The sequence below is a fragment of the Psammomys obesus genome, unplaced genomic scaffold (assembly GCF_907164565.1).
Source record: "Psammomys obesus unplaced genomic scaffold, mPsaObe1.curated_primary_1811, whole genome shotgun sequence".
Lineage (NCBI taxonomy): Eukaryota > Metazoa > Chordata > Mammalia > Rodentia > Muridae > Psammomys > Psammomys obesus.
Window position 1 is genome coordinate 12,536,905 of NW_026595981.1, and position 25,905 is coordinate 12,562,809.

The 25,905-nt window shown below is 50.7% G+C and overlaps 2 protein-coding genes across 2 annotated transcripts in view; one reads left to right on the forward strand and one right to left on the reverse strand.

Annotated features, from left to right (window-relative positions):
• The window catches only part of Mpo (myeloperoxidase), an 8,244-nt gene extending 4,283 nt beyond the window's left edge, over positions 1–3,961 (forward strand). The window contains exons 8-12 of the mRNA XM_055620588.1: positions 307–467; positions 1,358–1,613; positions 1,945–2,115; positions 2,844–3,081; positions 3,754–3,961. Of these exons, the coding sequence (XP_055476563.1) occupies positions 307–467; positions 1,358–1,613; positions 1,945–2,115; positions 2,844–3,081; positions 3,754–3,958 (1,031 nt within the window). The 3' untranslated portion in view covers positions 3,959–3,961. The remainder of the gene's footprint in view (positions 1–306; positions 468–1,357; positions 1,614–1,944; positions 2,116–2,843; positions 3,082–3,753) is intronic.
• Positions 3,962–4,270: 309 nt separating this feature from the next.
• On the reverse strand, positions 4,271–25,435 carry Lpo (lactoperoxidase). Its single transcript, XM_055620587.1, has 14 exons — positions 25,404–25,435; positions 20,921–20,998; positions 19,804–19,891; positions 17,290–17,450; positions 16,689–16,806; positions 16,264–16,393; positions 15,360–15,557; positions 13,795–14,119; positions 13,254–13,414; positions 10,081–10,333; positions 9,102–9,275; positions 7,369–7,606; positions 6,940–7,181; positions 4,271–5,312 (listed from the first exon to the last, which is right to left on the reverse strand). The coding sequence occupies exons 2-13, from the start codon at positions 20,994–20,996 to the stop codon at positions 6,974–6,976; spliced, it is 2,130 nt and encodes a 709-aa protein (XP_055476562.1). The 5' UTR covers positions 20,997–20,998; positions 25,404–25,435; the 3' UTR covers positions 4,271–5,312; positions 6,940–6,973.
• Between the last annotated feature and the right edge of the window lie 470 nt (positions 25,436–25,905).

The following is a 25,905-nucleotide window of genomic DNA, read 5'->3' on the forward strand; positions in this document are numbered from 1 at the left end:
TGTGTGTGTGTGTGTGTGTGTGTGTGTGTGTGTGTGTGTGTGTGTGTAGTTAAGGGTGAAATACAGAAAGACAAGCCTTGGACCTTGTGCCGAAGGCACTCCTTGTTTGAGCTACAGGAAGGTGACAAGTCACACCTGATGGCTATTGGACAAGGCTGCAGGAAGGACTACAGTGTTCCCGAGCTCTGTCAGCCTGTGTCAGTATGGTGTGTGAAGGTGGCTGGAGAACAGGCACGTGAGAGCCACTGAAGGTCTTGGCTGGACAGGGGATGGACACAGAGATGACAAAGGCTTTGTTTTCCTAAGGGGACATGCGCTCCAGTGAGATGCCCGAGCTCACCTCCATGCACACCCTCTTTGTTCGAGAGCATAACCGGCTGGCCACACAGCTCAAGCGCCTGAACCCTCGCTGGAATGGGGAGAGACTCTACCAGGAGGCCCGGAAGATCGTGGGGGCCATGATCCAGGTGGGCATCCTGGCCTTGTGTTCTCGGGCAGGCTCCTATCTCCCGAACGCTGCTTCTTTATCCATAGTATCGTGAGGCTCAAAAGAGCCAAATGAAAACGCAGGCAGGTGTGACCTGCTTGACAAGTGCACTTTGTCCCCCCGGGCCTTCCTCTTTCCCGAGGGCCTGGGATGGTGTTGTGAGGGTCTTAAGCAGAAGGATCACTGTTGGCTCTTTTACCCATCATCTTGAGCACTGACCCCCTTGGGTCAGTGTTCCTCCATCTGTTTTTTTTAACATTTGATGTTCCAGTGACCCCATTTTCCCAAGAATGTAAACATTCGTGAGCATCTCACACACACACACATGCACACACACACATGCCCATTTGCTAGATTTTAGGAAGAGAGGTGACGGTGCTGAGGGTGGGCTTTTGATTTACACTCACAGCCATAACGGGGAGTCATTTCAGCCTCAGAGGCAATTCTCGCCTTGGATCCAGAGTGACACCGTCCCACAGCTCCCCTTTCACGGGGGACATCACACCGGAGCAGACTTCTGTGAGCCCTACTGTGTGCCAGGCTATTGCTGGGCACTGTGAACAACCTCCGTAATTTCAGCTTCCCTGGCTCTCAAAGAGGAACGAGACACTGATAACGTCAGGGCCAGAGAGGTTATCACAGTGACTAACAAGGCATTTGGTTTAATCCCGTGAGAGAGAAAGCGTATATAATTATTTTTCGTTAACCTCTGTGGTTCAGAGAGTTTAATAAATGACCCAAGCTCACATAGCTAGGGACAGTAACGCTCTGAGTATGTCCTTCAGTGCCACTATGTTCAGTTTCAGATCCGGAAACCACGGGAGGGTCGGGGGAGTGAATAGACATCTCTTCCAAGTGACTCTGTTTTAGATCATCACATACCGGGACTACCTGCCCTTGGTGTTGGGACCAGCAGCCATGCGGAAGTACCTGCCCAGGTACCGATGCTACAACGACTCAGTCGACCCTCGAATCGCCAACGTCTTCACCAACGCTTTCCGCTATGGCCACACCCTCATCCAACCCTTTATGTTCCGCCTGGACAATCAGTACCGGCCCACAGGGCCCAACCCTCGGGTCCCACTCAGCAAGGTCTTTTTTGCCAGCTGGAGAGTTGTGTTGGAAGGTGAGTGGAACCCGAGAAACGCCAGCAGCCGAGGTGGGATGGCATGGGCTTGACTGACGCCAGAGAACTAGGCTGGGGAGAGATCTTTTTTCATTTCTTCTTTAGGGATGTAGCCTGGCATTCCAGTTTCACGGGCCTGGGGGGGCTAGGGCTGGGAACATCCCAAGCTGTGAACCGTCGGGTCAGAGAGTGTCTGGTGATGATTGGTCTCTGGGGCCCAGGGGTTGCGCGTGCCTGCGGCTTTTCTCCGACCCCTTAGACTCCGCTTGGACCAACCCTGACTCCACTCTGCAGGTTAACCCTTCCTTTCACTTTGCTCTCTTGTCCTCAGGTGGCATTGACCCCATCCTCCGGGGCCTCATGGCTACCCCTGCCAAACTGAATCGCCAGAACCAAATTGTGGTGGATGAGATCCGGGAGCGACTGTTTGAGCAAGTCATGAGGATTGGGCTGGACCTGCCCGCCCTGAACATGCAGCGTAGCAGAGATCACGGCCTCCCAGGTGAGGGGTGGGCCCCAGCCCCATCCAGCCTCCCAGGTAGCCTATAGCTCCACTTCCTGCCCAGGGCCCAGGAAGCACCAGAGGCTAGGTCATGCTTTTTCCAGGCCCCAGTGGCCACATTTCAGCCTCTCTTGGCTTCTTCACAGGCTGGACTCTTTGCAACCCATGATCTGGAAGGCTGTCTCCATCATCAGTCCATTCTGACTCATTCATGAGCTTGAGGGTGGAAGAGTACCACTGTCATTTTTACTGATTAGGGAACTAGGGTTTAGAGGGGTCCTGAGCTTGGCTGAGTGCTGTAACCAAGCCAGCGAGGGAGCTGGAGCTTGGACCCAAGCACGACCAGCCTAACCCAAAAGCTCACACCTGTGTTGTGGGGTAGCACAAGTGACCATGCCTCTGAGACATATTTTTCACTCTTTGTGCCAGAGACAGATGCATTGGGCTTCTGCCCTAAGGGACAATGTTTCCCTGCCTGCGCCTGGCAGGGTTGTGGCACTATCTCTGGGTGTGAGAGAGAAAGGACAAGTACAGTGAGAGGGCTGGAGAGGCCCAGCTGTTCACTCTGGCCTGAGCCAGTCATTTAGGGGTCCATTCTGCTTATGGCCTTGGGTACTGGGGTGGGTGTTTGAATGCCTCTGCAGTTTGTCCCTGCTGTTCCCAGGACTCTTTCTACCTGGCAGGAGAGGGGCCCATTTACAGTAAGCCTGTCCTCTGGCCCGATGCAGGATACAACGCCTGGAGACGATTCTGTGGCCTCCCACAGCCCAACACAGTGGGGGAGCTCGGCACGGTGCTAAAGAACCTGGGATTGGCACGGAAGCTGATGGCGCAGTATGGCACGCCCAACAACATTGACATCTGGATGGGTGGTGTGGCCGAGCCCCTGGAGCCCAGTGGCCGAGTAGGTCAGCTCCTTGCCTGCCTCATTGGCACTCAGTTTAGGAATCTTCGAGATGGTGACCGGTAAGGAAGCCGTGGGGTGGTGGGGTGGCACACACGTGGGGCTGGGAGGGGGAACAAGCAGGCCACAGCACTCATGTGGAGCTCAGAGGACAACTTAAGGACTTGGTTCTACCGTGTGGGGTCCAGGGATGGGCGGTACTCAAGTTGTCGGCCTTGGTGGCAAGTGCCTTTGCACACTGAACCATCTTTCTGGTCCCCAAATTCCACTCTTCACACTTTCTCTGGGTTTCTCAGTGCTGCTGTGGAGGCGTCAGCCACCACGGAAAAGTCTCAGTTTCTCTCACTGTCCCCGTTTCACGTCATTTCATCATGATCCTGACATGTCTTAGCTCTTACCTAGCTTGCATTACTCCCTTGGGGATATTGTAAAAAGGTGTCCCAGTCAAGGAGAACAAATCACAAATGCCAGCCCAGGCCCTCTTCTCTCCTTGTGGATATGTGCATGGGACTGGGGCCCAGAGAATGCTGGGTGGGAGCGGGGGACCTACCCAAGCAGCTGTGCTCTTGTCCTCTGGGCTGAATGGGCACTTCCCATGACCTGGAGCTCTCCTGTGCCATAGAAAGGAGTCTCCCGTGGCCCTCTCACACTCAGGGGTCAGCCCAAGCCCAGTGATGCCCTCCCAACAAAGGCTAGCCTCAGACGTGACATCCGTGATGCTCCCTCCCGCGCAGGTTTTGGTGGGAGAACCGAGGGGTGTTCAGCACACAGCAGAAGCAGGCCCTGGCCACCATCTCCCTGCCCCGAATCATCTGCGACAACACCGGCATCACCACCGTGTCTAAGAACAACATCTTCATGTCCAACTCGCACCCTCGAGACTTTGTCAGCTGTAACTCCCTTCCCAGGCTGAACCTGACTTCCTGGAAGGAGGCCTAGTGGCCGGGTAAGGGCATGCCACACGGAAGGGTATGCCTGGTTGGCTATTTGGAACCACAGGGAACTCTCTTCCCCAAGTGAATCCATCTTTGTGGATGTTGTGAGTGCCAGTGGGGGGAGGGGGGTGACTGGACATTCACATGTTGTGTGCACATGTATGTTTGCATGCATGCTTGTGCATGCCTATATATATATATATATATACACACACACACACACACACATCCTATGTGAAACCTATTATTTCGCATGTGAGCACGGGCAACGCTGGATGTGCCTTGTGTGCGCCTCAATCGCACGAGTCAGAGCTCACTGCCCATGACCACGTTAAGAATGGGAGGCAGAGAGCAGGCTGCCTGAGTTCAAGTCATCACTCTGAAGCATAGCAGTGCGTGTATTTGTCTTTGGACAAATTACTCTTAAGCCTGAATTCTCTTCCTTATAAAGAGGTCGAGGCTTGTTAGAGAGCCTATTGCAGCCCTCAGCTCTCAGCTCACTGAGCACCTACTATGTGCCAGGCACTGTGCTAGGCAGGGAAAATAGAGGCAAAAAAAAAAAAAAAAAAGATGAATGCCAAGGACAGAAAGCCGAGTCCTCGATCACATTCTGGTTTGCAGAAACGAGGCCTCTGGGGGGTTGTAGTTAGCAGTTGGGCTGTGAGGTTGCGAAGTCTAGGTTAGCCCGGCTCAGCCCGGCTCTGCCCATGGTTTCCCCTTCTCCCTGACTCTCCTCTTGCCGTTCACAGAAGCCTGTCTGGAGAGGAGCAGAGGCCCCTGGCCCTTCTGTACTGTTTGTTTGTACATGAAGTTTACACTAATAAAACGCCATGGATGGGGATCTGCTGTATTGTCTGTGAAGGGGCTGCAGCTTCAGGGGGAGGCTCCCTCTGCTCCGTGACCTTGAGACAGGGTGGTCTGTACCTGGGGACATTTCTGGAGTGATGACGGTGCCGGGGAACCCTCTCTACGTGGAGGGCGGCTAGCTCTTCGAAGCCTGTGGCCAGGTCACACTAATCAGACCCTCATCCCTCGTGTCCCTCCTCTACCACTCTGTGGAACGGGAATGTGGCCAGCAAGCCCTCATATTTGTTCATCTCTCAGGCATATGTTTGCCACTTGCTCGTTCTGTGTCCAACTCAAAAGAAGGGGAGGGGGCAAAATGCTGCCCACAGTGAGTGTCCCAGGGGTCCTCAAGAAGGCAGGTGCCGCCTTATTCCAGGCTTCCAGTGATCAGACCTCAGTGCCCAGGGAAAGGGAGGGGTGTATCTGGCCAGTGGTCTTGTCAGGAGCTGGCCCACAGTGGATCTGCAGACTCCTTCTTCTTTCCTGTCTTCTCACGTAGGGGGGTGGTAGCCCTGGGATGTGAGAGAATAGTGAGGTAAAGCTAGACGCTCACTGTGGAGAGCGGCAGGACAAGCACCTCTCAGCCTTGCCTTGCTGAGGAGGAGAGGGGTGTTCACTGAGGGGGAGCCTCATCCAAGGCTGCTGGTTTGAGGGGGGTTTGAAGAACAGGGCTATGATCAAGGCAGTCTCCGTAGGGTGGGGACGTGATTTCCTATAGGGTAATTTTCCCCCTGTGATGTCGGTATTGAATCTCAGGCCTTGTGTGTGCAAAGCAAACATTCTAACACTGAGCTAGGACTCTGGCCCTTTTCTATTTTGAGACAATGTCTTGCTAAAGTGGCCAGGCTGACCTCAAACTTGCTCTGTAGCATGGGTCAGTCTTGAACTTATGATTCTCTTGTACCATCAGACCTGGAAAGGGTAAATCCAGTTAACCAACTAATGATTTCATTAACTAGAAAATTTCCATGGTGTTAGGACTGAGCTTAGGGCCTTGTACATTGGAGGGTCTTTTCATTTTATTATTTATCTATTTAGTTTTAGATTTTTTTGTTTATGTATATGGCTATTTTGCCTGCCATAGCCATCTGTGCCTCATGCATGCAGCACTCTCAGAGGCCATAAGAGGGCACAGGGTCCTCTGGGACAGTTGAGAGCAGCCTTGTGGGTGCTGGGAATTGAACCAGGGTCCTCTGGAGGAGCAGCCAGTGCTCTTAACCACTGATCCATCTCTCCAGCACCTGGAGGGTCTTTTCTTTTAAAAAGAAAAAAAAAAAAGAATGAGGCAGAAGTTATACAAATTTAGGAGAATTTGGTGCTACTCTGGGCTACATAGTCTATTCAAGGCCTACCTAAGATATAAAGTGAGACCCTATGGGAAAAAAAAAATTAAAGAATGTATGAGTACACACTGGGCCATAGCCCAAGGAATGTTCTGGAAGCTGGACAAGTTCCAAGGACTGCCCGGGAAGAATAGAGTATTTCTTAGAGGACTGAAGAGTGGTTTTAGTTCTCAGAAAATCCAGGCTTGGTTACCCATGGTACACCACAGTAGGGTCACCCTGAGTTCTTACTCTCACTTCTCTGTGGTGTCATTTGCCCCTTCCAGGTGTTCCTTCCCTCCTCCCTGTTTTGAGAGCTCCTGAACCTCCCACTCAGTTACTATTCTATCAGACTGATTGATGACCAGGACCGCTTAGCAATAAGACACAGCTGGACTATAAACATCTAGTGACTTACATACAGTGGTTACAAGGCCTGCCCTTAGGGAGGAGCAGTTGGATATTTATTGAGCACTTTGGGTGCCGAACACCACGCTAAGTGCCACAAGCCATACCCATAAGCAGGCGGAAGTCTCTGGCTCAGGTGCTTATGGACAGGAGGAAACATAAGGGCCAAAGGTCACAGCCTCAGCGAATGCCCATCCAGGGAGAGGTTACCTTACATCTGACAAGCAGGAGGGGCATCTTTGGAAGCCTAAGTCTTGTCAGATGATTTTCACAGGCTCAGGGGTGAGAATGGTGAGAGCTGAGGGGAGGAGCTGGGAAGAGGCAGCCTCTGGAGACAAGAAATGAAGCCTTGGGTCTTGGATGTCCAGCTTGAAAGGACTTGTTTGAAATGGCATCTTGGACCACTGACCTGTGCAATGTAGGAAGCCGTGAGCAGCAGGTTCCTAGTTCTTCACTGAGGCCCAGGGTGAGAGGTCCAGCTTATCAACTGAGGAGCAGTTTACAAAGCCTTCAGGGTAGGTGTTGGCCTGGAATGGGTTCAGGGGGACCTTGTCGATGCCTGTGTTGTCACAGACGAGGCGCGAGAAGGACATCTTCTGTAGAGAGTCCCGTTGCTTCTCTGTAAAGACCCCCGGGTTCTCCCACCAGAACCTACAAGGACAGGGCAGGGTCATTTCACACAGTACAGGAGCTAGCTCCCCCCATATTGCTAAAGGACATCCTTGGGAAGAGGAAAAGCCCCTTCTATGGTGCGGTGTGGAGTCAGACCACTTGAAGAGGGTTGGGGAACCTGCCTAAAGGAAGGGCTCCTCCTGCCCCCAATAATGGTTTCACTTACCTGTCTCCATCTCGGAGCTTCTGAAACTGCAAGCCCAGGAGACAGGTCAAGAGAGGCCCCACCCGTCCCCTGTGGACCAGGGGTTCAGCAATGGCCCCTAGCCAGATGTCAATGTTGCTGGGGGTTCCATAGAGGTCCATCAGCTTCTTGGCCAACTCCTCATTTCCCAGCACAGCACTCAGCTCCTCTAGCGTCTCTGGCTGGGACAGCCCACAGAACGCTCTCCAGGAGTTGTACCCTAGGGGAGGGAAGATAAGGCTAGCTCATCTCAGGAACCACTTGTGTTTTCCCTTGGAGATGTGCTCTACCTCCAGAAGCTGGGAAAGACTGAGAGCAGAGTTTTTAAGACGATGGAAAGTGTAATGCATCGCTTGTCATCTGTGGCACTTCAGTCTTGGGGGAGAGGGCTGACAGCTTACCACAGAGCCAGGCATGATTCCAAGCACCTTATAAACGAATGAGAGCAAAGCTGCTGGAGCTTGCCTTCCGTCCTGTGACTGATTGTCAAAGTGGCAAGACCTGGAATAACCTAGCTGGAAAAGCTCTGGGCATGCTCAGCAGGGAGTTTCTAGGTAGGGTTAATTATGATGGGAAGCCCCACCCTGAACACAAGCGGCGCCTGTCTGAGGTCTGGACAGAAAGAGGAGGGAAGCTGCACCGGCCTCCATCACTCTCTGCTTCCTGACAGCAGCGTTGGTGTGGCCGGCTGCCTCATGGTCCCGACACCATGCCTGCCTTGAACGATGGGCTGACCGTGCCTTCAAACTGTGAGCCAAGTTAAACCCATCCTTTTGTCAGGCATTTTATCACAAACAAAGAGAAAAGCGACTAGACGCCTAGAAAACGGTACTGCTGGGGTTTGAACTCAGGCAGCCTGGTTCTCGGTGACAACAAGGTTGCTTTCCGTAGGTGTAAAGGAAAGCTCCAGCACCCACCAGATCGCCAGTCTTCCCTTCCTTTCCCTTCCCCCTTCCCCTTTCTTTCTGTTAAGGTTTCTCTGTGTAGCTCATGCTAGCTTCAAGCTGATGATCTTCTTGCTCTCGAGTGCTGGGATTGTACGCTGACACCACCACATCTGGAACTCTGTTCCTTCTGGACCTTTTCTGGCCTTTTAAACTGATTTAACAAGTTGGTTGTTGATCTCACTTTTTTCCTCCCCTGCGGCACTAAGATACCACCACGTGTGTATTCACATCCCTGAAAAGGAAAAAATTCCATTTCCTGGATGTCTTATGTGGGGTTTCTAAAATGGGCTTGCCTCTAGCCTGAGGCTAGAGACTAAGCCTGCCTGGGCCTGACCTAGGCCTTCCACACATGTTACAGTTGTGTAGCTTGGTCTTCTTGAGGGACTCCTAACAGTGGGAACTTTTGAGACCTTTCCCCCATCTGGGATGCCTTGTCTGGCCTTAATAGAAGAGGAGGTACCTAGTCTTACTGCAAGCTGATATGCCATGGCTGGTTGATATCAATGAGGCTGGCCCTTTTCTGAAGGGAAACAGAGGAGGAGTGGATGAGGAAGAAGGGGAAAGAAGAGAGGCTTCGGGGAGGGACTGGAAAGAGGGAAAACTGTGATCAGGATGTAAAATAAATAAAATTTTAAAATTTCAAAAATGGGCTTGCCTCTAGCTTCAGGATCAACAGGCCCCTGGCGGGGTCCAGAGGAGGGTGTCCAGGAGCCCCCAGAAAGTAGCCAAGAAGTTTTTCAGCCCAGGTGAGACCTCAGCCCCACTCACCAGGCTGCCCGTGGTCTCGGCACCGCTGTATGTTGATGGAGGCCAGGTCGAAGCCGTGGATGGTGTGATTCGGCTGGAACAGCTTGTTGCGGAGTTCTCCCGTCATCATTTTATCCTGATGCATCAGTTTGGCCTTCTTAGCCAGCAGGCCTCGAACCAGAGGGTCAATTCCACCTGCAGAGGGACAGCACGGGGCCAGTCTCAGGACAGGAACAGAATGAGGGCATTCTCCTCCATTCTGGGCCCTCTCTGCCCTAGACACCTCCTCTCAATAGGAAATGGGAGTGATTAGGAAATGTCTCTGGCTCGAGATGGGGAGAGAAGAGCACACTGCAGCCTGCCCTTTGTGCCAGGGTAAGAGGAGCCCAGGCTACCCTTTCTGAGGCGACGGGAGAGGGCACTCATGGGCTGATGGATGAAGAAATACCAGGCATCCTTTCATGTTCTAGTTCATGGAGTCAGCTCCTTTGTCTCACACACATTCCCCTAGAGGAAGGGGGACCATACAGCTTCAGAAAAGGGCCCTGACGGGTTAAACTTGAGTTTTAACTGAGGAATAAGAAAGCTGCATTCAGTCTATGATACCTCACGGAGGTAGGAGGTTCCAGAACGGAGCAATTTACCAAGCCCACAGATTCTCTTTTCAGAGCTCAGAGAAGCCTAGGGTATAGGCAGAAGAACCTCAGACCCGGGAAGCCGGAAGGAGGAAATCACTGTTATTCACAGATCGCTCCCTCTGTGTCAGGAACCACACTGAGGTGCTCTACACATCTATCTCATTTCATCCGACATCCTTGTGGGATGGGTACGGTTATCGCCCTTAGTTTCCAAACAAGGAAATCAAGACTCAGTAAGATGAATTCCCTTGCCCAAGGTCACACAGGACATGCGTGGAAAGTGATCCCCATGCCAGGAGTCCCTGAAAGCTGGTTGAAGAACAAGAGGGCTCCGGCATGAAGGCCTCCCTGAGAAGACTCACCATCTTTGACGAGCCTCCAGGTGTTGAAGAAGAGCGTGTGCAGGGGGAGCTCAGGTTCTGAGCCCCATGGCTGATAATTCTCATCTAAGCGGGACACGGTAGAGGGGACCTCCAAGTGGCCAAAGCGGAAAGCAAAGCTGAAGACGTTGGAGATTCGGGGGTCTACAGATTCACTGTAGCCTTGGTACGGGGGTATCCACTTCTGCATCTCATCACCCAGTAGGATGGGTAGATAGTCCCTAAAGGTGATAATCTGGAGGGATAAACAAGTCCTGAGGAAAGGATGTAAGCCTCTGCAATGGGAGGTTGGGGAGGAGCTGCTGTCAAGAGGAAGGCAAGTGGATAGCATTCGTACCCCGTTTCCATTCCTGTGACCATGGCAGACATTGCTAATCAATCATGACATCCTTTCATCTATTCCTCATACTGTCTCCATATAGGTTATACGAATTGCTCATTTCAAAGTGATGCTCTCTGCTTAGCAAATCTTAGCAGCAAGATTTCTGGCTCTAATATTTTAGACGGAAATAGGTCATTTTAATTAAAAATAGATGTATGCATGTGGTATGTGGTGTCGTGTGTGTGTGTGTGTGTGTGTGTGTGTTCTGGTTTTAGAACAAGGTGGTGTAGCCTTATTTTCCTTTCTCCTCTCTATTCACTGTAACTAGCCATCCTGGAATTTATTCAAAAGGACTGAGAGCTGGTATGGTGACACAAGGCTGTAATTCCAGGTGCTGAGGCAGGAGGTTTACAAATTTGAGGCCAGCCTTGGTTACATAGTGAGACTGCATTTCCAGCTCAAGCAATCCTAAAATAACAGCAACAGAAACAAACGGCTCTGGTGGCACACACCTCTAATCCCAGCATGATGACATGAAGGCATGAGGATCAGTAGTTCAAGGTCAGCTTTGTCTACATAGTGAGTTTGAGGCCAACCTGCACAACATAAGATCTAATTAAAAAAAAAAAAACTGTTGAGACTGGAGAGATGGCTTAGTGGTTAAGAGGGCTGGCTGCCCTAGAGGGCTTGAGTTCGGTTCCCAACACCCACATGGACAACGGCTGTCTGTAACTCCAGCTCCAAGGGGTCTGACACTCCCTTTGGTCTACACACAGAGACACATAAGTTAAATTTTCAAAAAGATACTCTGAAAGCTGGAAAAGGAATATTAACTGTCTAGAGAACCCAGAAACTGAAGAATGGCAATGGGGTGAGTTCTTTGGATTGAACTGGGTGCACAGGAGACTCTCAGCCTGACACTTCCAACAGTGATATGAAAAAAAAAAAAAGTCAAAAAATGCCTGCTTTCTCTTTCTAGAGACCAAGGGCCAGGGAAATCCAACACGGACTATCAGAGAGCCCCAAGCCCTGCCTCGCACCCCAAATCCCCAGAGCCCTAGCTAATCCTGCCCTGTTCCTCAGTCCAGGCTGTGGATGGCTTCAGCCTTCTTTGGGGGCAGTGGAGCACTGTCTGTTTCCTCTCACCCTTGGTTCTTCACCAAGGAGACACAGGCACAGTGGTGTCTGCTGCCATAGGGTGTTGCTTAGCAACAACAGGGAGCCAGAAAAAAAAAAAAAAAAAAAAGGAAGAAAAAAAAAACCCCAACCCTTTGGTGCCCTGAAGACAGTAGTAGTGGAGTGGGAAGTTCAGATGCCCTGGAAAAATGAAGGGGGCTAAGGGGACACTGGAAGAATTTGGAACCAAGATGTCACTGAAACAAAGGCAGGCCAGAACCTACATGCTAAACCTAAGCAGGGTAATGACAGGCTAGGAAAAAAAAAAAAGGTTCAGATAGGATTGAAATCGCTAAAATGTTCAGGAATACCAAGAACCAGGAAAGCCAGTTTTGTTTGAGAAAAGGACAATCAACTGATGCCAATATCAACGTGGATCAGAATTAGCTCGGGCTGGGGAGACAGGTCAGTCAGTAGGGTGCTCGCCCTGCAAGCACAAAGACTTGTCTATCATTCCCAGAACCCCTTAATAACGCTGGGCATGGTAGCGTGGACTTGTAATCTCCGAGCCAGGAAGGCAGAGGCCAGGCAGATTCCTGGAGCCTGTTGTCCACCAGCCTCGCCTACGTTGTAAGTTCAAAGCTAAAGTGAAACTTTCTTAATCAGTTATAGATTTTTCTGAAAAAAGGTGGGGGCGGGGGGAGGAAACATCTCAGCAAATAAGTAGAAAAAAATTTTAAAAAAATATAAAAAGTAATGAAACTGTGGAATTGAAAATACACTACTTGAAATAATAGTAACAAAAGCCGCAACAATAACCTTGAATCAATTCAGTAACAGAGTGGAAACGACAGAGGCTAGACATGGGAAAGATCAGCAGAATTTATTAATCTGTACAACAGAGAGAGAAAATAGCCTAAGGAAGCTCCAGCAAGCTTTAATCCAAGCACTCGGGAGACAGAGGCAGAGGCGGCTCTCTGAGTTCGAAGCCAGCCTGGTCTACAGAATGAGTTCCAGGGCAACCAAGGCTACACAGAGAAACCCTGTGTTGGAAAACAACAGTAAAACAAAACAACGACGGCAACAAAAGAACCTCCAGAACTTGAAGAATGGCGATGTGTTGAATTCTACATATTAGAACCTAGCAAACTAGGCCCTAAGGATTCTACAGGACAATAATAAAAGATCTAATGTATAACCAACCAGACATGGTGTTGGATGCCCATGGTCTCAGAGCTTGGAAGGCAGAAGCTGGAGGATCAGGAGGTCAAGACCAGTCTGGGCTAAATAAGATCGTATCTTAAAATCAAATCAAAACACAACACACATGCACGCACACGCGTGCCATACACACTCATGCACCTCACACACCCATGCACCTCTCAACCCTTCTTTCAGAGAGTTGACAAAGCGATCCAAAGTCAAGTATGCCTATGGCATGTACCTTGAGAGAATTCAAAAGGAAGAGAGACCAAAATAGCCCAAGTCATTGCAAGGGAGCAGCCCCAAGAGTGAGAACCGGTGGTCTCAGTAATGGCAACAGAGACCAACATGGATGATGCCCACGTTTGGAACGTGGGGATACATTTTAAAACAGGGAGCCATTCAGACACTCGGGGAGAAGCACAAGAGAGGAAGGAGTGAGGAACTATTTAGAAAGCAGAGAGCATGGTTGGGTGCTGGAGCCAGCGGCCCGCAGTGGCTCCTGCCTCCGTACCTGGATGAAGGCGCCCATGATTTTCCTGGCTTCCTGATAGAGCGTCTCTCCATCCCAATGAGGGTTGAGTCTGTTTAGTTCTCTGACTAATCGGTTGTGCTCCCGGATAAAGAGTGTGTGGGATATGGCCAGCAAGATCTGCTCCGAGGCTCGAGAGTCTCCTAAAAGCCCGGAAGACAGGAAGTGGAGATGGACAGAAGGGCAGTGACGGATGGGGTACCATTAAAGAACTGTGCCGCCAAGCTTGGCTAGAACTATGTCAGTGCTAGAGAATACTAGAAAGGTTTATATTAAAATGCTAATAAACCAGTATTGGTGAATGATGGGATCCCGTGGATTTTCTTTGTATTTCTTTTGTCTGAACTTCCTTAGGTTTTTTGTTTTTCTTTTCTTCATCAGGTCCCTTCCTCTCCATCTAGTTCAGTGCTATAAACAGAAGTGGCTTGGGGCATTTTTCTGGGCAAATGCTGAGATGGAGTAGCCTCCTTTAATGATCCCCCTGTCCCTAAGTCCCTCGTTTTCTTCCCAGGCTTAGACTCACCTGCCAAGAAGCAGGGCACACCAGCAGTGGTGTTGATGATCTCACAGGGGCTGGGTTTCATTTTGACAAAAGGTGGAAAGGGCAGACCGTGGTCTGAGACCTCTTCGTTGACGGCCATGAGGCCCAAGGGGCTACTGAGGTTTCGAAGTTGATTTGCCATCCTTGGCTCGGGGCTGTACACCAAGCTAGCATCCAGGAAAGGGGTCAGAGCATTGATTTGCTCTCGGGCCAGGGATCTGTAGGGTGTTTCGGGGCAGACAAACCCAGCTCTGAAGAAGGGCATGCACCTCCCCTGAGTCCTCAGTTTGGGGTCACCAGCTGGGAACTGTAGAGAGATGGGTTGGAGAATGACCGCAGCAGGACCACATGACACCTGCAAACATTGCACTTCCCCGGGCCCATGACACAAAGTTCATATATCCTGATGTGCAAGAGCTGAAAGTAATGACTGGGTCTTTCACAGCAAGAGCCCAGAAACGGTAGAGAGGATTTCCCAAGAACCCTAGACAGGCAAAGCAGCCTGTGACATGCGACGTAGTGATTAGGACTGAGATATCAACCCTGGAACTGCCTCGCACCAGCCACTGTCCATACTTCACCTCAATCCGGCCCTCGGAGAGCCTGTGAGGCAGACAGCTGAGTCTCTTACCCATGAGAAAACAGTCTCCACAGGTTAACCTACAAACTAGGAGGGAGAGATGTAAGACTCAGGTCCCAGCTCGGCCTCGGCCCGTGGCTCAGAATTTATTTTTTATTTTACAACCACAGCATGGACCCGTGGTTGTTTGAGTAAACAGATGACTGTTAAGAAGGGGATACCATGGGCTGGAGAGATGGCTCAGAGGATAAGGGCACTGATTGCTCTTCCCAAAGGTCCTGAGTTCAATTCCCAGCAACCACATGGTGGCTCACAACCATCTAAAAACATGAAATCTGGTTCCCTCTTCTGGCGTGCAGGTATACATGCTAACCCACATTGCATAAGTAATAAATAAATAAATCTTTAAAAAAAAAAAAAAGAAGGGGAGACCATTGCAAGCCCCTCTCTCCTGCTGCTCCCTGAGTCGCTCTCTACTTCCAGCTCCTTCTGGGAATGGAAGCCATCCTCCAGGGTAAAGCACAGCAGAGTCCCACAAACTAAGCTTAGGATGAAGCCCTTGGCGGGGAGCCGGGTGGGTGGGACAGTTGAATGTGTCTTGCTAAAAATGCCGACTGTACCTCCCAACACATTGGGGCGGGGAGGCTTGAGGTTTTGCGTTGCTAATCCATTCCCAGGAGACTCAGATTTTGAACCTAAGACTTCCCAATCCTGTCAACATTTCCACGCCAACCTTTCCTCCTTGAGGGCTAGAGTAGGATCTTATCTTTGCGCCCCCAGCGCTTGCTGCACTCCCTGGCACAGAGTGGGCTGTTAACTGTCTAATCACTGAGTGGATGGATGAGCCCAGGGCATGGATATGAAGCTGTGAAGTCAGTATTGAAAGCGATCAAGAGACACCCCCCCCCCCCGGCCTGCAATACGTGGATGGTCGTCAGGGACATCTGTCTGGCTTCAGAAGCCCTACCATGATGGGGAAGCAGTTGTCTCTCTGGATACAGTGATCCTCACACAAGGCTTTGGTGTAGTTATCTGCCTCAGTTTCAGGCGCAAAGCCCATGTCGTGGTCTACGATTTGACCCCACTGCATGAAGAACAAGGATCTGTTTTGGTCCAGGACATCCTCGTTCAGATAGCCAAGGATCTGGTTGGAGACGGCACGGGGCTGCACGTGGAGGAGAGGGGAAAGGTCAGCAGGGAAGAAAGCGCGCTTGGAGGATTCAGATTCAACCACGGTTTGCTGGGAACCTACTGTCCAATCCCAGCAGGAGCCCGTGAGGTACCCGGGCCCACGGCAACGCTTTGTAAACACACGCACGTTGTAAACGGGGACGCAGAATCTTAGAGAGGGGAAGTCCATGCTCTTGGTCCTGCAGCTAGCTACGAAGGGATAGGGATGGGGTTAAGCCCGGGTCTGTAGGACTCGACAGTGGTCATGTAGCCTTAAGATGGAGAGGAACCACAAAGATAGGCTGCGCTGACATGCCTGTGAGGGAAGTGCCAGCTTTCCGGGCACGGGAAGAGGGACCCTGGGGAGGGGCTGCCAACTCAGATGAGGCCAACAGATCAGACCTGCAGGAAAACGACAGCTGGTGCACTCCAGGGGCTGGGACAGGGTAGGGGCAAGGAGAACAGTGCAATGAAACCATCTGTCGGGGAGACCCCAGGGTATCCGGCTTGTGACAGTTGGAACATTGCCATCCCCACCTGGCTGGGCTCCGGGCTCTGCTGCCCTCTCGTGGCAGTTCGGGGAACCTATCGCTAGGGAGCAAATCCTCATTTCAGTTGAGCCTCCCTTTTCCCTTCACCCGGTGCTGATGTACTTGTGGGTGGCTCTTTGCTTCCCATCTTGTGCCCCCGCCCTCCTTCACCTGCGGTAGAGGGAAGCCGTTCCGTGTCTTTCCCGGCGTCCACCCGAAGGGGAGGGAGATCCCGTCCTCGTACTCCGCGGGTAGCCATCGAGCCAGCGCCTTGTTGGCGGATCCCAGCGCTGGGTTCTTCCTGAAAGACAGCAAGAGTGCTCTCAGCCTCGGCGGGTGGCCTCCTGGCTCGCCTCCTTCACCCTGCCGCCCTTCACATGAGCTCCGCGGGAGGGAAAGCACACCCGAGGGAGGAGGGAGGCTCTGCTTTGCTTGGTTCTCAATTTCCCCAACCCCAAGGCCTGGGACTGACTGGCTTAGCGGAAAGGGCCGTTCCCAGGGGGCCACAGTGGCCTCGCTGGAGACGTGCTCTCTCCGGATGGCTCCAGGAGTTGCGCCCGCAGTGTCCCAGGGGTGGGGGGGCGGGGCGGGGTCACCTGTTGTTACACTCTCCATTGATGGTCCGGTAAGGGCTACTCATGTTGCAAATCACTGGCAGAGCATGGGGATCACAGCCGACTTCTGAAAACAGCAAGGCCAAGTCCAGGCCTTGGCCTGAAACAGAAGAGAGCCCCCAAAAGGGCCGAATTTTGAGGCCCTGGGAACAGATAGTGGAACAGCTCAGTGCTCCCCAGGACAGAGTAGAAATGTCATCTCTTGAGACGGACTCCCAGCAAACCCATCTGACACTGGAAGCCCACATCTCCCCTTCACCTACAGGAGTGAGGCTACTGGTTCCTTTCCTGCCCTCGGCATTTCCTCCAGGCAGAGGCCTTAAAACCGTATGACACACTGAACACAGAGGTTCCTTCTCTATCAATATAACCTTGCCAACAAGTTCTTTCATCTGCAAAAGGGACGCTGGCCTAGCTGTCCTCAGAGGGCTTCTGAGCTCTGCCAGTATAGCCTTTGGCGGAGAGAAGGAGAGACAGAAAGGCCCTTCCAGGTAGATAGTTCCTTACAGCGTTTGGCGGCCTCTGCTCTGCACTGATGACCCCTCCCTGTCCTCAGAGGGCTAGTGAGTTCACCAATGTCTACCTGTGACATTGGTGAGGGGCACCACCGGCTTCAGTCTCTTCAGAGACTCTTCCCACACATGTCCCACGCGGATGGCTCTGCGGGTCCAGCCTCTGGAGTGCTTGAGATACTGTGAGAGCTGCCGGGTGGTAGGTGTCTGACTGGTCAGGGCCCTCTTCAGCCTACAGTAGGAACCAATGGGGATCATGAGCCGGCTCTGTAGAAGTGTGTCTGGCTCACGGGAGAGGTGAGAGGTAGTGTGTGAGCAGAGGGAAACCACGGGGTTCCGAAGAGTAAACCTGGGCCCTTTGCCTCTTCTGATGCTGCTCAAAACAAAACAAACAAACGAAAAACCTCTTCAGGGAGGGGGAAGCCATAGTGGCTGTGGGGCATTGCTAAGTCTGGCCTTCAGTAAAGCTGGTGGATGGACCAAAAGATTCCTGAATTTCAGCTAGATGGCTGTGTGCGGTCTGGCTGTGCCAGAACCAACTGGGCCTCTGAAGACCACATGGGTCCTACAATGGATGAATCCAGACTTGACAACTCCTGATATACCGCCGAACCTTATAATCTAAGAATTTTAGGACGAGGACACAAAAGGACCTCTAGTTCTTCCTGTGTTTCTGGCTCTGAAGCCGGAGGGGAGTCCACGGCCAGAAGCACCCAGCCTAGGCTGAACATCTCAGGAAAGCTCAGCCTTAGTCCTTTATCTTCTGTGTGCAAAACCCAAATCCCCAAGGCCTTCTGCTCTGAAGTCTGTGACAATCAGAGAGGTTGGAGGCATGAAAATCTTTCGTGCCTCAGTTTCCTTGTGTGTGAGGATCTTTCTTTGAGGCCTCTGTCTCCAAGTCTCTGAAATATGGCTCAGATCCTCACAAAACCAGCCTTCTGATTGTGTTTACACCTGGGGGGCGGGGGCTGTTGCAATACCTGTCCCGTCTCTTCATATTAGGCCGCTAGCTCCATTTAAAGTGCTAGCAAGTGCCATGGCTTAGTCCAAGGGGCTAGCGAGATGAGAGGAAAGGAACAGGGGAGCCCAGCCCCAGCCCCAGCCTAACCTTCCTAAAGAGAATCAGGATACAAGTCATGCTGTCTCTTGCTGCCTTTAAAAAATAAAACAAACAAACAAACAAAAACCCTGCAAGCTTTCACCATGCAACAGCTCTCGCTAGCCTGGATGCGTAGACGAGGCTGGTCGCAAACTTACAGAGAGCTGCCTGCCTCTGCCTTTTGGGTGCCAGGATTAAAGCCATGCAACACCACACCCAGCGTCCTGCTGTTTTAATGGGACAGTATAGCTCAGTAGCCCAGGGATCGGGTATAAAGCCAGATACCTAGAGCACACGATTGACGCTCTCAGCGTAGGCCAGAGAACTTTCCAGGTCTTTGAGTTGGTAATAGCGTTCTTTGAATATCCAGAAAAGTACCCAAAAGAGGCCCCACTGAGGCACAGAGCTGTTTGTGACAGGTGGATTTGCCATCCCTGTCTTCCCGGCTCCTCTCTTCGCTCAGCTCAGCCCCACGGAGTAGTTGTGGGGTAGGGGAGGGATCCTCACGGCACCCTCTTGTCACCACAGAGCCCAAGTACTTCAGAGGCAAGGAGGTCAGCAGCTTAGGACTTTGCCTCTTTAGACTGACCTTTGAACCCCTGAAATGACACTGTTTCTGGAGACTAAGAGCAATCTACAAGTCACCAAAAGAATCATGGGATTGCTTGCTTGTTTCATGAGTCCCAGCCCTTCTCACGGGGTGCAGGGTGGCTTAGTCTGTTGATCCAGGCCTCCTCAGATCCATCAAGAGGGTTTCTGTGCTCCTTGCCCAGTGGCTGTGGGTGCAGCTCCTTGGCTCACCCCTGTAGCCTTATTTGACACTTGCTGCTGGGCCCATGAGGCTGCCTGATTAGAGGTTCCCAGTTAATAACACCTGTATGCCTAGCATTTGCCACAGGAGTCCCAAGCCTGAGGCCACATCAGCCTAACGTGGCTGTGTGAAAGCTACTCCCTTGCTCCAAGGTGGGACAGGCTCTGAGGTGCACCTTACACCCTAGGTCTCTGTGGGTGGTGGAGGAGGGGTGGCCAGGCTGAGGATGGACTTGAAACCACACTCAATTTTGCACTGTGTGGCAAAATTGCCGGAGAGCACTTCTCTCGAAAATGACCTGCAGTGACCCAGAGCCTATGGTTCTGTTTCTGGAGAGCCTGACTCAAGTCAGACTGCTAATATAGTTAAACGAGAAACTTTCTGAGTCCAGCAGGCATAACCAAAGGAAACCCTGGGCCACATGGAGGGAAGTCCTCACAGGATTTTATTAGATGTCCCCCTCAAGGCACCTTAGAAACCGGATTTTAGGACTCGGAAGCTCTTGTTCTTGTTCGCTACATACTTGGTGGGGGTGGGGTGGGGGTGGAGAGTGGTGGAAAGGCAAGTTTTAGAATTGCTTTGGCTCACTGACTAGCTTGTTGGGGCTGGTCTAGGTGCCCTTGTCCCTAACAGGAAGCCTGTGAAGGGGAGTTCACACACACGCGTCTCATTTACCTGGTCCGGGAATCCAGGAAGGCCTGGTTGACTGAGGCCTTGACTGTGTTCACTGTGTCAGAGATGATGCCAGTTCTGGAAGTTGCAGCTTGGGGAGGGAAAAGCAGGAAGCACGGTATCAATTACCGCTCCTTTGGAATGATGCCCTTTGATTCTCCTTCTCTCTCTCCCTGCTATTACCTCATATTTCAAACCTGAGCAGGTAGGGGATCTGGATTAGGATATTTTACAAAGAGCCCTTAAAGCAGTGGCTCTCAGCCTTCCTAACCCTAACCCTTTAATACCATTCCTCATCTTGTGCTGGCTCCCAACCATAAAATTAGTTCCGTTGCTTCTTCATAACTATCACTCTGCTACTGTTATAAGTCATAAGGTGAATACCCGACATGCAGGGTGCCTGATAGGTGACCCCTGTAAAAGGGTCATTGGACCTCCCCAAAGGGGTCGAGACCCACAGGTTGAGAACTCATGCCTTAAAGGAAACTGATACGGAATGGGAAGAATCGTGCCTGCAAGATGTCAGAATTGTCTGTCCTGTGGGATTATGGTGGAGTCCTCAGGAAGAGGACAATAGGACATTCACCCAGCTTGGGCTACCTGATTTCTGGTGAGATGGTCGTGTGGACTCTTGAACAAGCCTGTCGGAGTTTACCCAATAGCCAGGCACCTCATGGTGGGGTGTGGAGCAGGAAAGGTGCCCTCTGTTCCCTGCAAGAAGGCTACAGCAGATTGAAAGGTGTCCATTTGGAACTTCAGCGTGTGACCTTTTTTCCAAACAGTCTTTGCAGGTGTGACTAATTCAGCTGAGGGTGATTAGAGGGCACCCAATTACAGTGAACCCAAAGTCCAGTGAATGGTGGGTTTAGGAAAGGACCCTCAGAAAAAACATGTAAAGACTAGGGTAGCTACAGTCAAGGATACTAAGGGTGCTGGGAACCATCAGAAGAGAGGCAAGGGAGTCTCCTCTTTAGGGCCTTCAGGAGAAACATGGCCCCACCATTACCTTTGTCTTGGATTTTTAGCCTTCTGGGCTGTAGAGGACTAAATCAGCATCGATTCTAGACGCCCGAGTTTGTCCCAGTCTTATCCCAAGAAACAAATACAATATGACACTTACCATTTCTGGCCGGTGCTGCGGTCTGGAGTAAGGTCAGGGAAGCCAGGAGAGTGGGGAGGTGCAGAAGGATTCTCATCGCTGAAATGAGACCAGGATCATAGAAGGCTCCGGGGAGCCCACTGAGAGAGAAGGAATCTCAGAAAACAGGGAAAGCCCGGGCAAAATCAGATGCCCTACCTATACAAGGTGTGCACAGTCCAGGAGAGCCAGAAAGATACGGAAGGAAAGAGGCCTCGGTGCCTGAGCACCTCAGTGATAGCTCTGCATTTGCCCCACCCACTGATCTTGGGCCACTGGCCTGCCAGTGAGGGGGCAGGGTCTAATGACCCAGGATGTCCTGTTCTGCCCGGGGAGCCTGGGCTTCTTATATCACAGCTATGAGAAATGTTTCCAAGCCTTACGCGTTCTCTTCCCTCTTTCCCCAGACAGCTCACTTCCCTGCCACCTAGGATCTGCTGGGGTGGCACAGGGCATGGGGTGGGAGGGGATACCACACTTTTCCTCAGAAATTCCACAGGGCTTTCCCCTTCCTCAAAAAAACCCAATTAGGTGCAAACATGTGACAAACCCTGGGCTCACAGCTGGGTCTGAGGCTGCCTACAGAAACCGCAGCGTCTCTGCAAACGCCTTCCTCATGAGTTTCAGCTCTAAGCCTGAGCCACCAGGTTCAAGTTTGAACGGTTTTCTTTCCCCTCTTTCTCTTTTCCCCCCTTCTCTCTCCATCCTTTTCTTGATTTCTTCTCTCCACACCCTTCCCTCTTTCCCTTTCTCCTGGGCATTCAAGGCTCGGCCGCATTAGGCAAGTGTTGTATGACTAAGCTGCATCCCTGGGCCCCCAAGGCCTTCCCCAATGTTGCCAAATGTCTCTTTCCTAAGCTCCCTTTAGAGAAAAGGTAAGATATGAAAAACTATATCTCTGGCCAAGATTTTTTTTTTAATCCAAGGTGAATTCTCTTTCTGTGTGTGTGTGGGGGGGAGAAACGGGCGTTCGAACTACCCGTTCGATTAGCTTTACCCATGCTAATCAAGCTTTCTGTCTCTGAAATGTAGTGCCTACCCCAAGATAAATCCTCCAATAACTCAATTCCTCAGTGAGCTCTTGTCCTTACTGTGTGTGACCCCAAACACGAAAAGGTTCTGTGACTTTCTAGCCCTCTGTTTTTCCTTCCATTCTTCCTTCCTTCTAAGTCTCATTATGTAGCCCAGGCTGGCCTTGAACTCGTGGTCCTCCCGTCTCAGACTTGAGTACTGGGATCACAGGTGTGGGAGAACTCTTCCGGTATTCACTGAGTTGAGAAAATGTGGTTTCACAATATCGCTGAGGTAGTTTTGTTTTTAACAGTGCTTTCAAACACAGCACAAACATCTCCACCACAGCCACATAAACCACACAGCAACAGAAATGCTGAGCTGACCACAGAACTCCAGAATGTTTGCGTCTTGTAAAACTTAGGCTTTCAACCCATCGAACACCTCATATCCCCCTCCTCCCGTTCAGTTTAGGCATGTCCCAAACCCTCAGTCTTCACCCTTCCCTGAGACCCAGTGTGTGTGTGTGTGTGTGAGAGAGAGAGAGAGAGAGAGAGAGAGAGAGAGAGAAAGAGAGAGAGAGAGAGAGAGAGAGAGAGAGAGAGCACAGCATTGATACAGGATAGCACCAAGTAAGTGACAGAGTGGAAAAGTTTCCCATCTGGAGGCTGCGCGGGGTCAGGGTGCTGATTGTCTCTTAGGCAATTTCTCACATAATAGTATGTGTGAGAATCATCTCAGGATCCTAAGAAGATACAGACTCTTGCTGAGAAGGTGGTGGGAGGAGGCCCGGAGTCTGCGCCCTCAGAGAGCTCAGGCAGAGGTTCTGCTCTGAAGACCACGCTGGGTACGGCAACCTTCCAAAGTTGGACTCTAAGATTTGCAAGTCAGCAAGGAGGTTGGAAGGACTTGTTGGAATTCATTTCCACCAATGGCAAGAACCTTGTTGAGGTTGATGGAGGAATGAGCCAACCAGAAAAATCAGTAAACACCCCATCACCGAGGAGAACACTATAGCTGACTTGTTCTGTTTTGTTTTTGAGACAGGGTTTCTCTGTGTGGCCCTGGCTGCCCTAGAACTCACTCTGTAGACAAGGCTGGCCTTGAACTCATACAGATCCACCTGCCTCTGCCTCCCGAGTGCTGGGATTAAAGGTGTGCGCCATCACTGAAAGGTGATAACTCCAATACTGTAATACGTGATCTGTATCTCTATGTCACTTATATCTTATTTGATATATATGATCATACATATACATATATGATCACACATATATGATCACACACACACGTAAGATTTTCATCCACAGTAGCTCCTGGTTTATCCTAAATTAGGATATAGAAACCATGATTTCTTTTTCCTGAGGACAAACTCTCTAATGACACCCACACCCACACACCTTTCCCTGTTGGTGCTGACTATGAAATTCTTAGAACTGCATCATCTGAGAATGGTCCACAACCCTCCCATTTCAGAAGGGATTCTGCCCTGTGACTGGGAGGGAGGAAGGAATGAGGCTCAGAGATGCAAAGAAGAATCTCAATAGACAAGCCTTGCTGGGATTCCCCGCTCAGCCTATTAGCATTAGGTTTATGTGGTTGTTTGGGCTTCATTGGGCTGTTTGGGCTGATTGTATAATGCCATAAAATCTCCATAAAACTCCAGAGGGCTTCCAAATTATCAGATTTTACATGGAAGTTGCTGGAATATGGAGTGCTCAGAGAGCAGAAATGCTCCCCGTGCCCTGTGACCTTTGAAATAGCCAAAGTAAGTGTTTCCCAAGCTGAGTTTTTCAAGCTGATCAGATTTGAGCAGGGGCTGTGACAGAAGCAGGCACTGTCAGAGCACATGGAAATAAATCAATCCAGAGTTTGTGACTAGCTCTGAAATCAGGAGTCAGTTTTGGGGACTGAGCCCTCACACATATACATATATGATCACACATATATGATCACACATCTCTCAGGGTAGAGATCGCCAGTACCGAGTGGGGATTAAGCGACACCCAGCTGGCATCCATCTACAGTGTGTCTCGCTGGTGGGTGGGGAGTTCTCCCAGTCAGAAGCAGGCTGTGACACGCCAGCAAAACTGATTTTAAGACTGAGTTTATTTTCCTTCTGTATTCTCAGTGACTCTTATCAAGCCCTCCGTAGGAGAAAGAATCCTTTGCCCCAGCTGGAGGTGAGACATTGGGCACGTGCTAAATATAGCCAGTTACATAAAAAGCACCACAACTCAACCCCCCCCCCCCCAGTGTTCCCCCAATAACACCCATCTAGTGCTGTTACAGTTCAGGCATCTGGTTGAGACCCAAAGGACCTCAGAATATTCAGAACACTGGGAACTAGATTATCGGGCCTGACCAGATATTCAGACCTGCTACAGCCAGCAGGCATGAAGGAAGTGAATGGAGATCCCAGAGCCCTGGCTTAGACTCCCCCCCCAAAACACTGCATCATCTTACTACCAAGGAGAGCTACCCATCTGGAGACTACTACATTCAGGAACTGTCTCCCCGATTTCCTGAGTGACCCTGGACGCCTGTCTTGGGCCTCAGTTTCTAAACAGTACAGATGAAAAAGGTCTGTGAAACTTCCAGTCTTGGCAGTTTATGGCTGGTTTCTGTCTGGTTTCAGGTGTGGGAAAAGACTTCTCGCCCTGCAGCGGATTTAGTCACTCAGGATTTGGTCAACACACAGGAAAAAAAAGTTGCCAAGCCATAGCCAGAAATCTGGCACCAGAAAATGCCCAAGGAAGACATGTGTCTAAAGCTAGGACTGAATGTTCTCCAGTCTTGGGGAAATTTCATCATCCGCTTTGCAGGAACCAGGAAAGGTTAGTGTGACTTACCTGCCATGAGCCTTGGCCTCCCGAGGCAGCTTTACAGTTGGTTCTGCCTGGACCAGCTGGTCTTTTATATCCTTCTGTAAGAATTTACTTATGGGAAAGGCCCAGAGGAAAGGATTTTGAGGGGTTGAAGTGGCTTAGAGGACACACACACACACACACACACACTCAGGCTCACAGGGAACACCCTGTGACTCCAGGCAGATGCAACAAGGAAACTATAAGATGCCAGGGAGCTGTTGATGCAATATGGCTGACTAGGCAACGTTACTCTTCTTCCCACTTTGCAGCTTATGTCTGCCATCTTAGTCTAGCCAGGGACAGTGCAACGCCAAGCCCTGCACATGCTTAAGCCCCAGTGGGTCTGAACAGCTCCTATAACCAGGTCTAATTAAATGAGTGTCATCCTTATTCATTTACTGGTCATTTTTTTTTGATCCCTCCCTTACCTCCTACCCAATCCATGGTAGGATTAATGGACTCATCTTTTGTTTCTAGGGTGATTAAACAACATTGATTTGGGGGAGGGGGGTCAAAAATCTCAAAAGACTTACTTTTTGAAAGTAGCCACCAGAGAAAGAGAGAGTAGAGGAGTCCTCACCTACCATCAGGATGGTGGGCTGCAGAGCCCGCAAGTTGCTTCACCTCCCAGTGTTTTGAATTGCCCGGTGGTAAAAATTCAAAGCCTAGTTTAGGTGATGGTCATGGTTCTCTGACTTCATGCCTTTTATAGGGCATCTCCTTAAAAACAGCCGTGGCCCCAGAAATCATCGAGCCAAAACCCAGAGATTAATATATAACTTTTATCTCAGTGACTCAGAAAGCGTCAAGTGTGTCAGAATCAAACGAAAAGGAAGTGGATCAGAGGAAACAGAATTTCATTGTCTTACAAGGTAAGACACTCACTGAAACACACCCAAAGACTGCTTCTCTATTTCTTTCTTTTTGTTTTTGAGACTGTCTTAGACCTCATTATGTAGCCCAGGTTAGCTTCAGAGTCACACAACCTTCCTACCTCAGCTTCCACAGGGATGCGATCACAGGTGCAAACAGCCAGTCCAAAGAACGTCTCTCTTCTGAAGAACACAGGTGAGCAGGCTGGACATC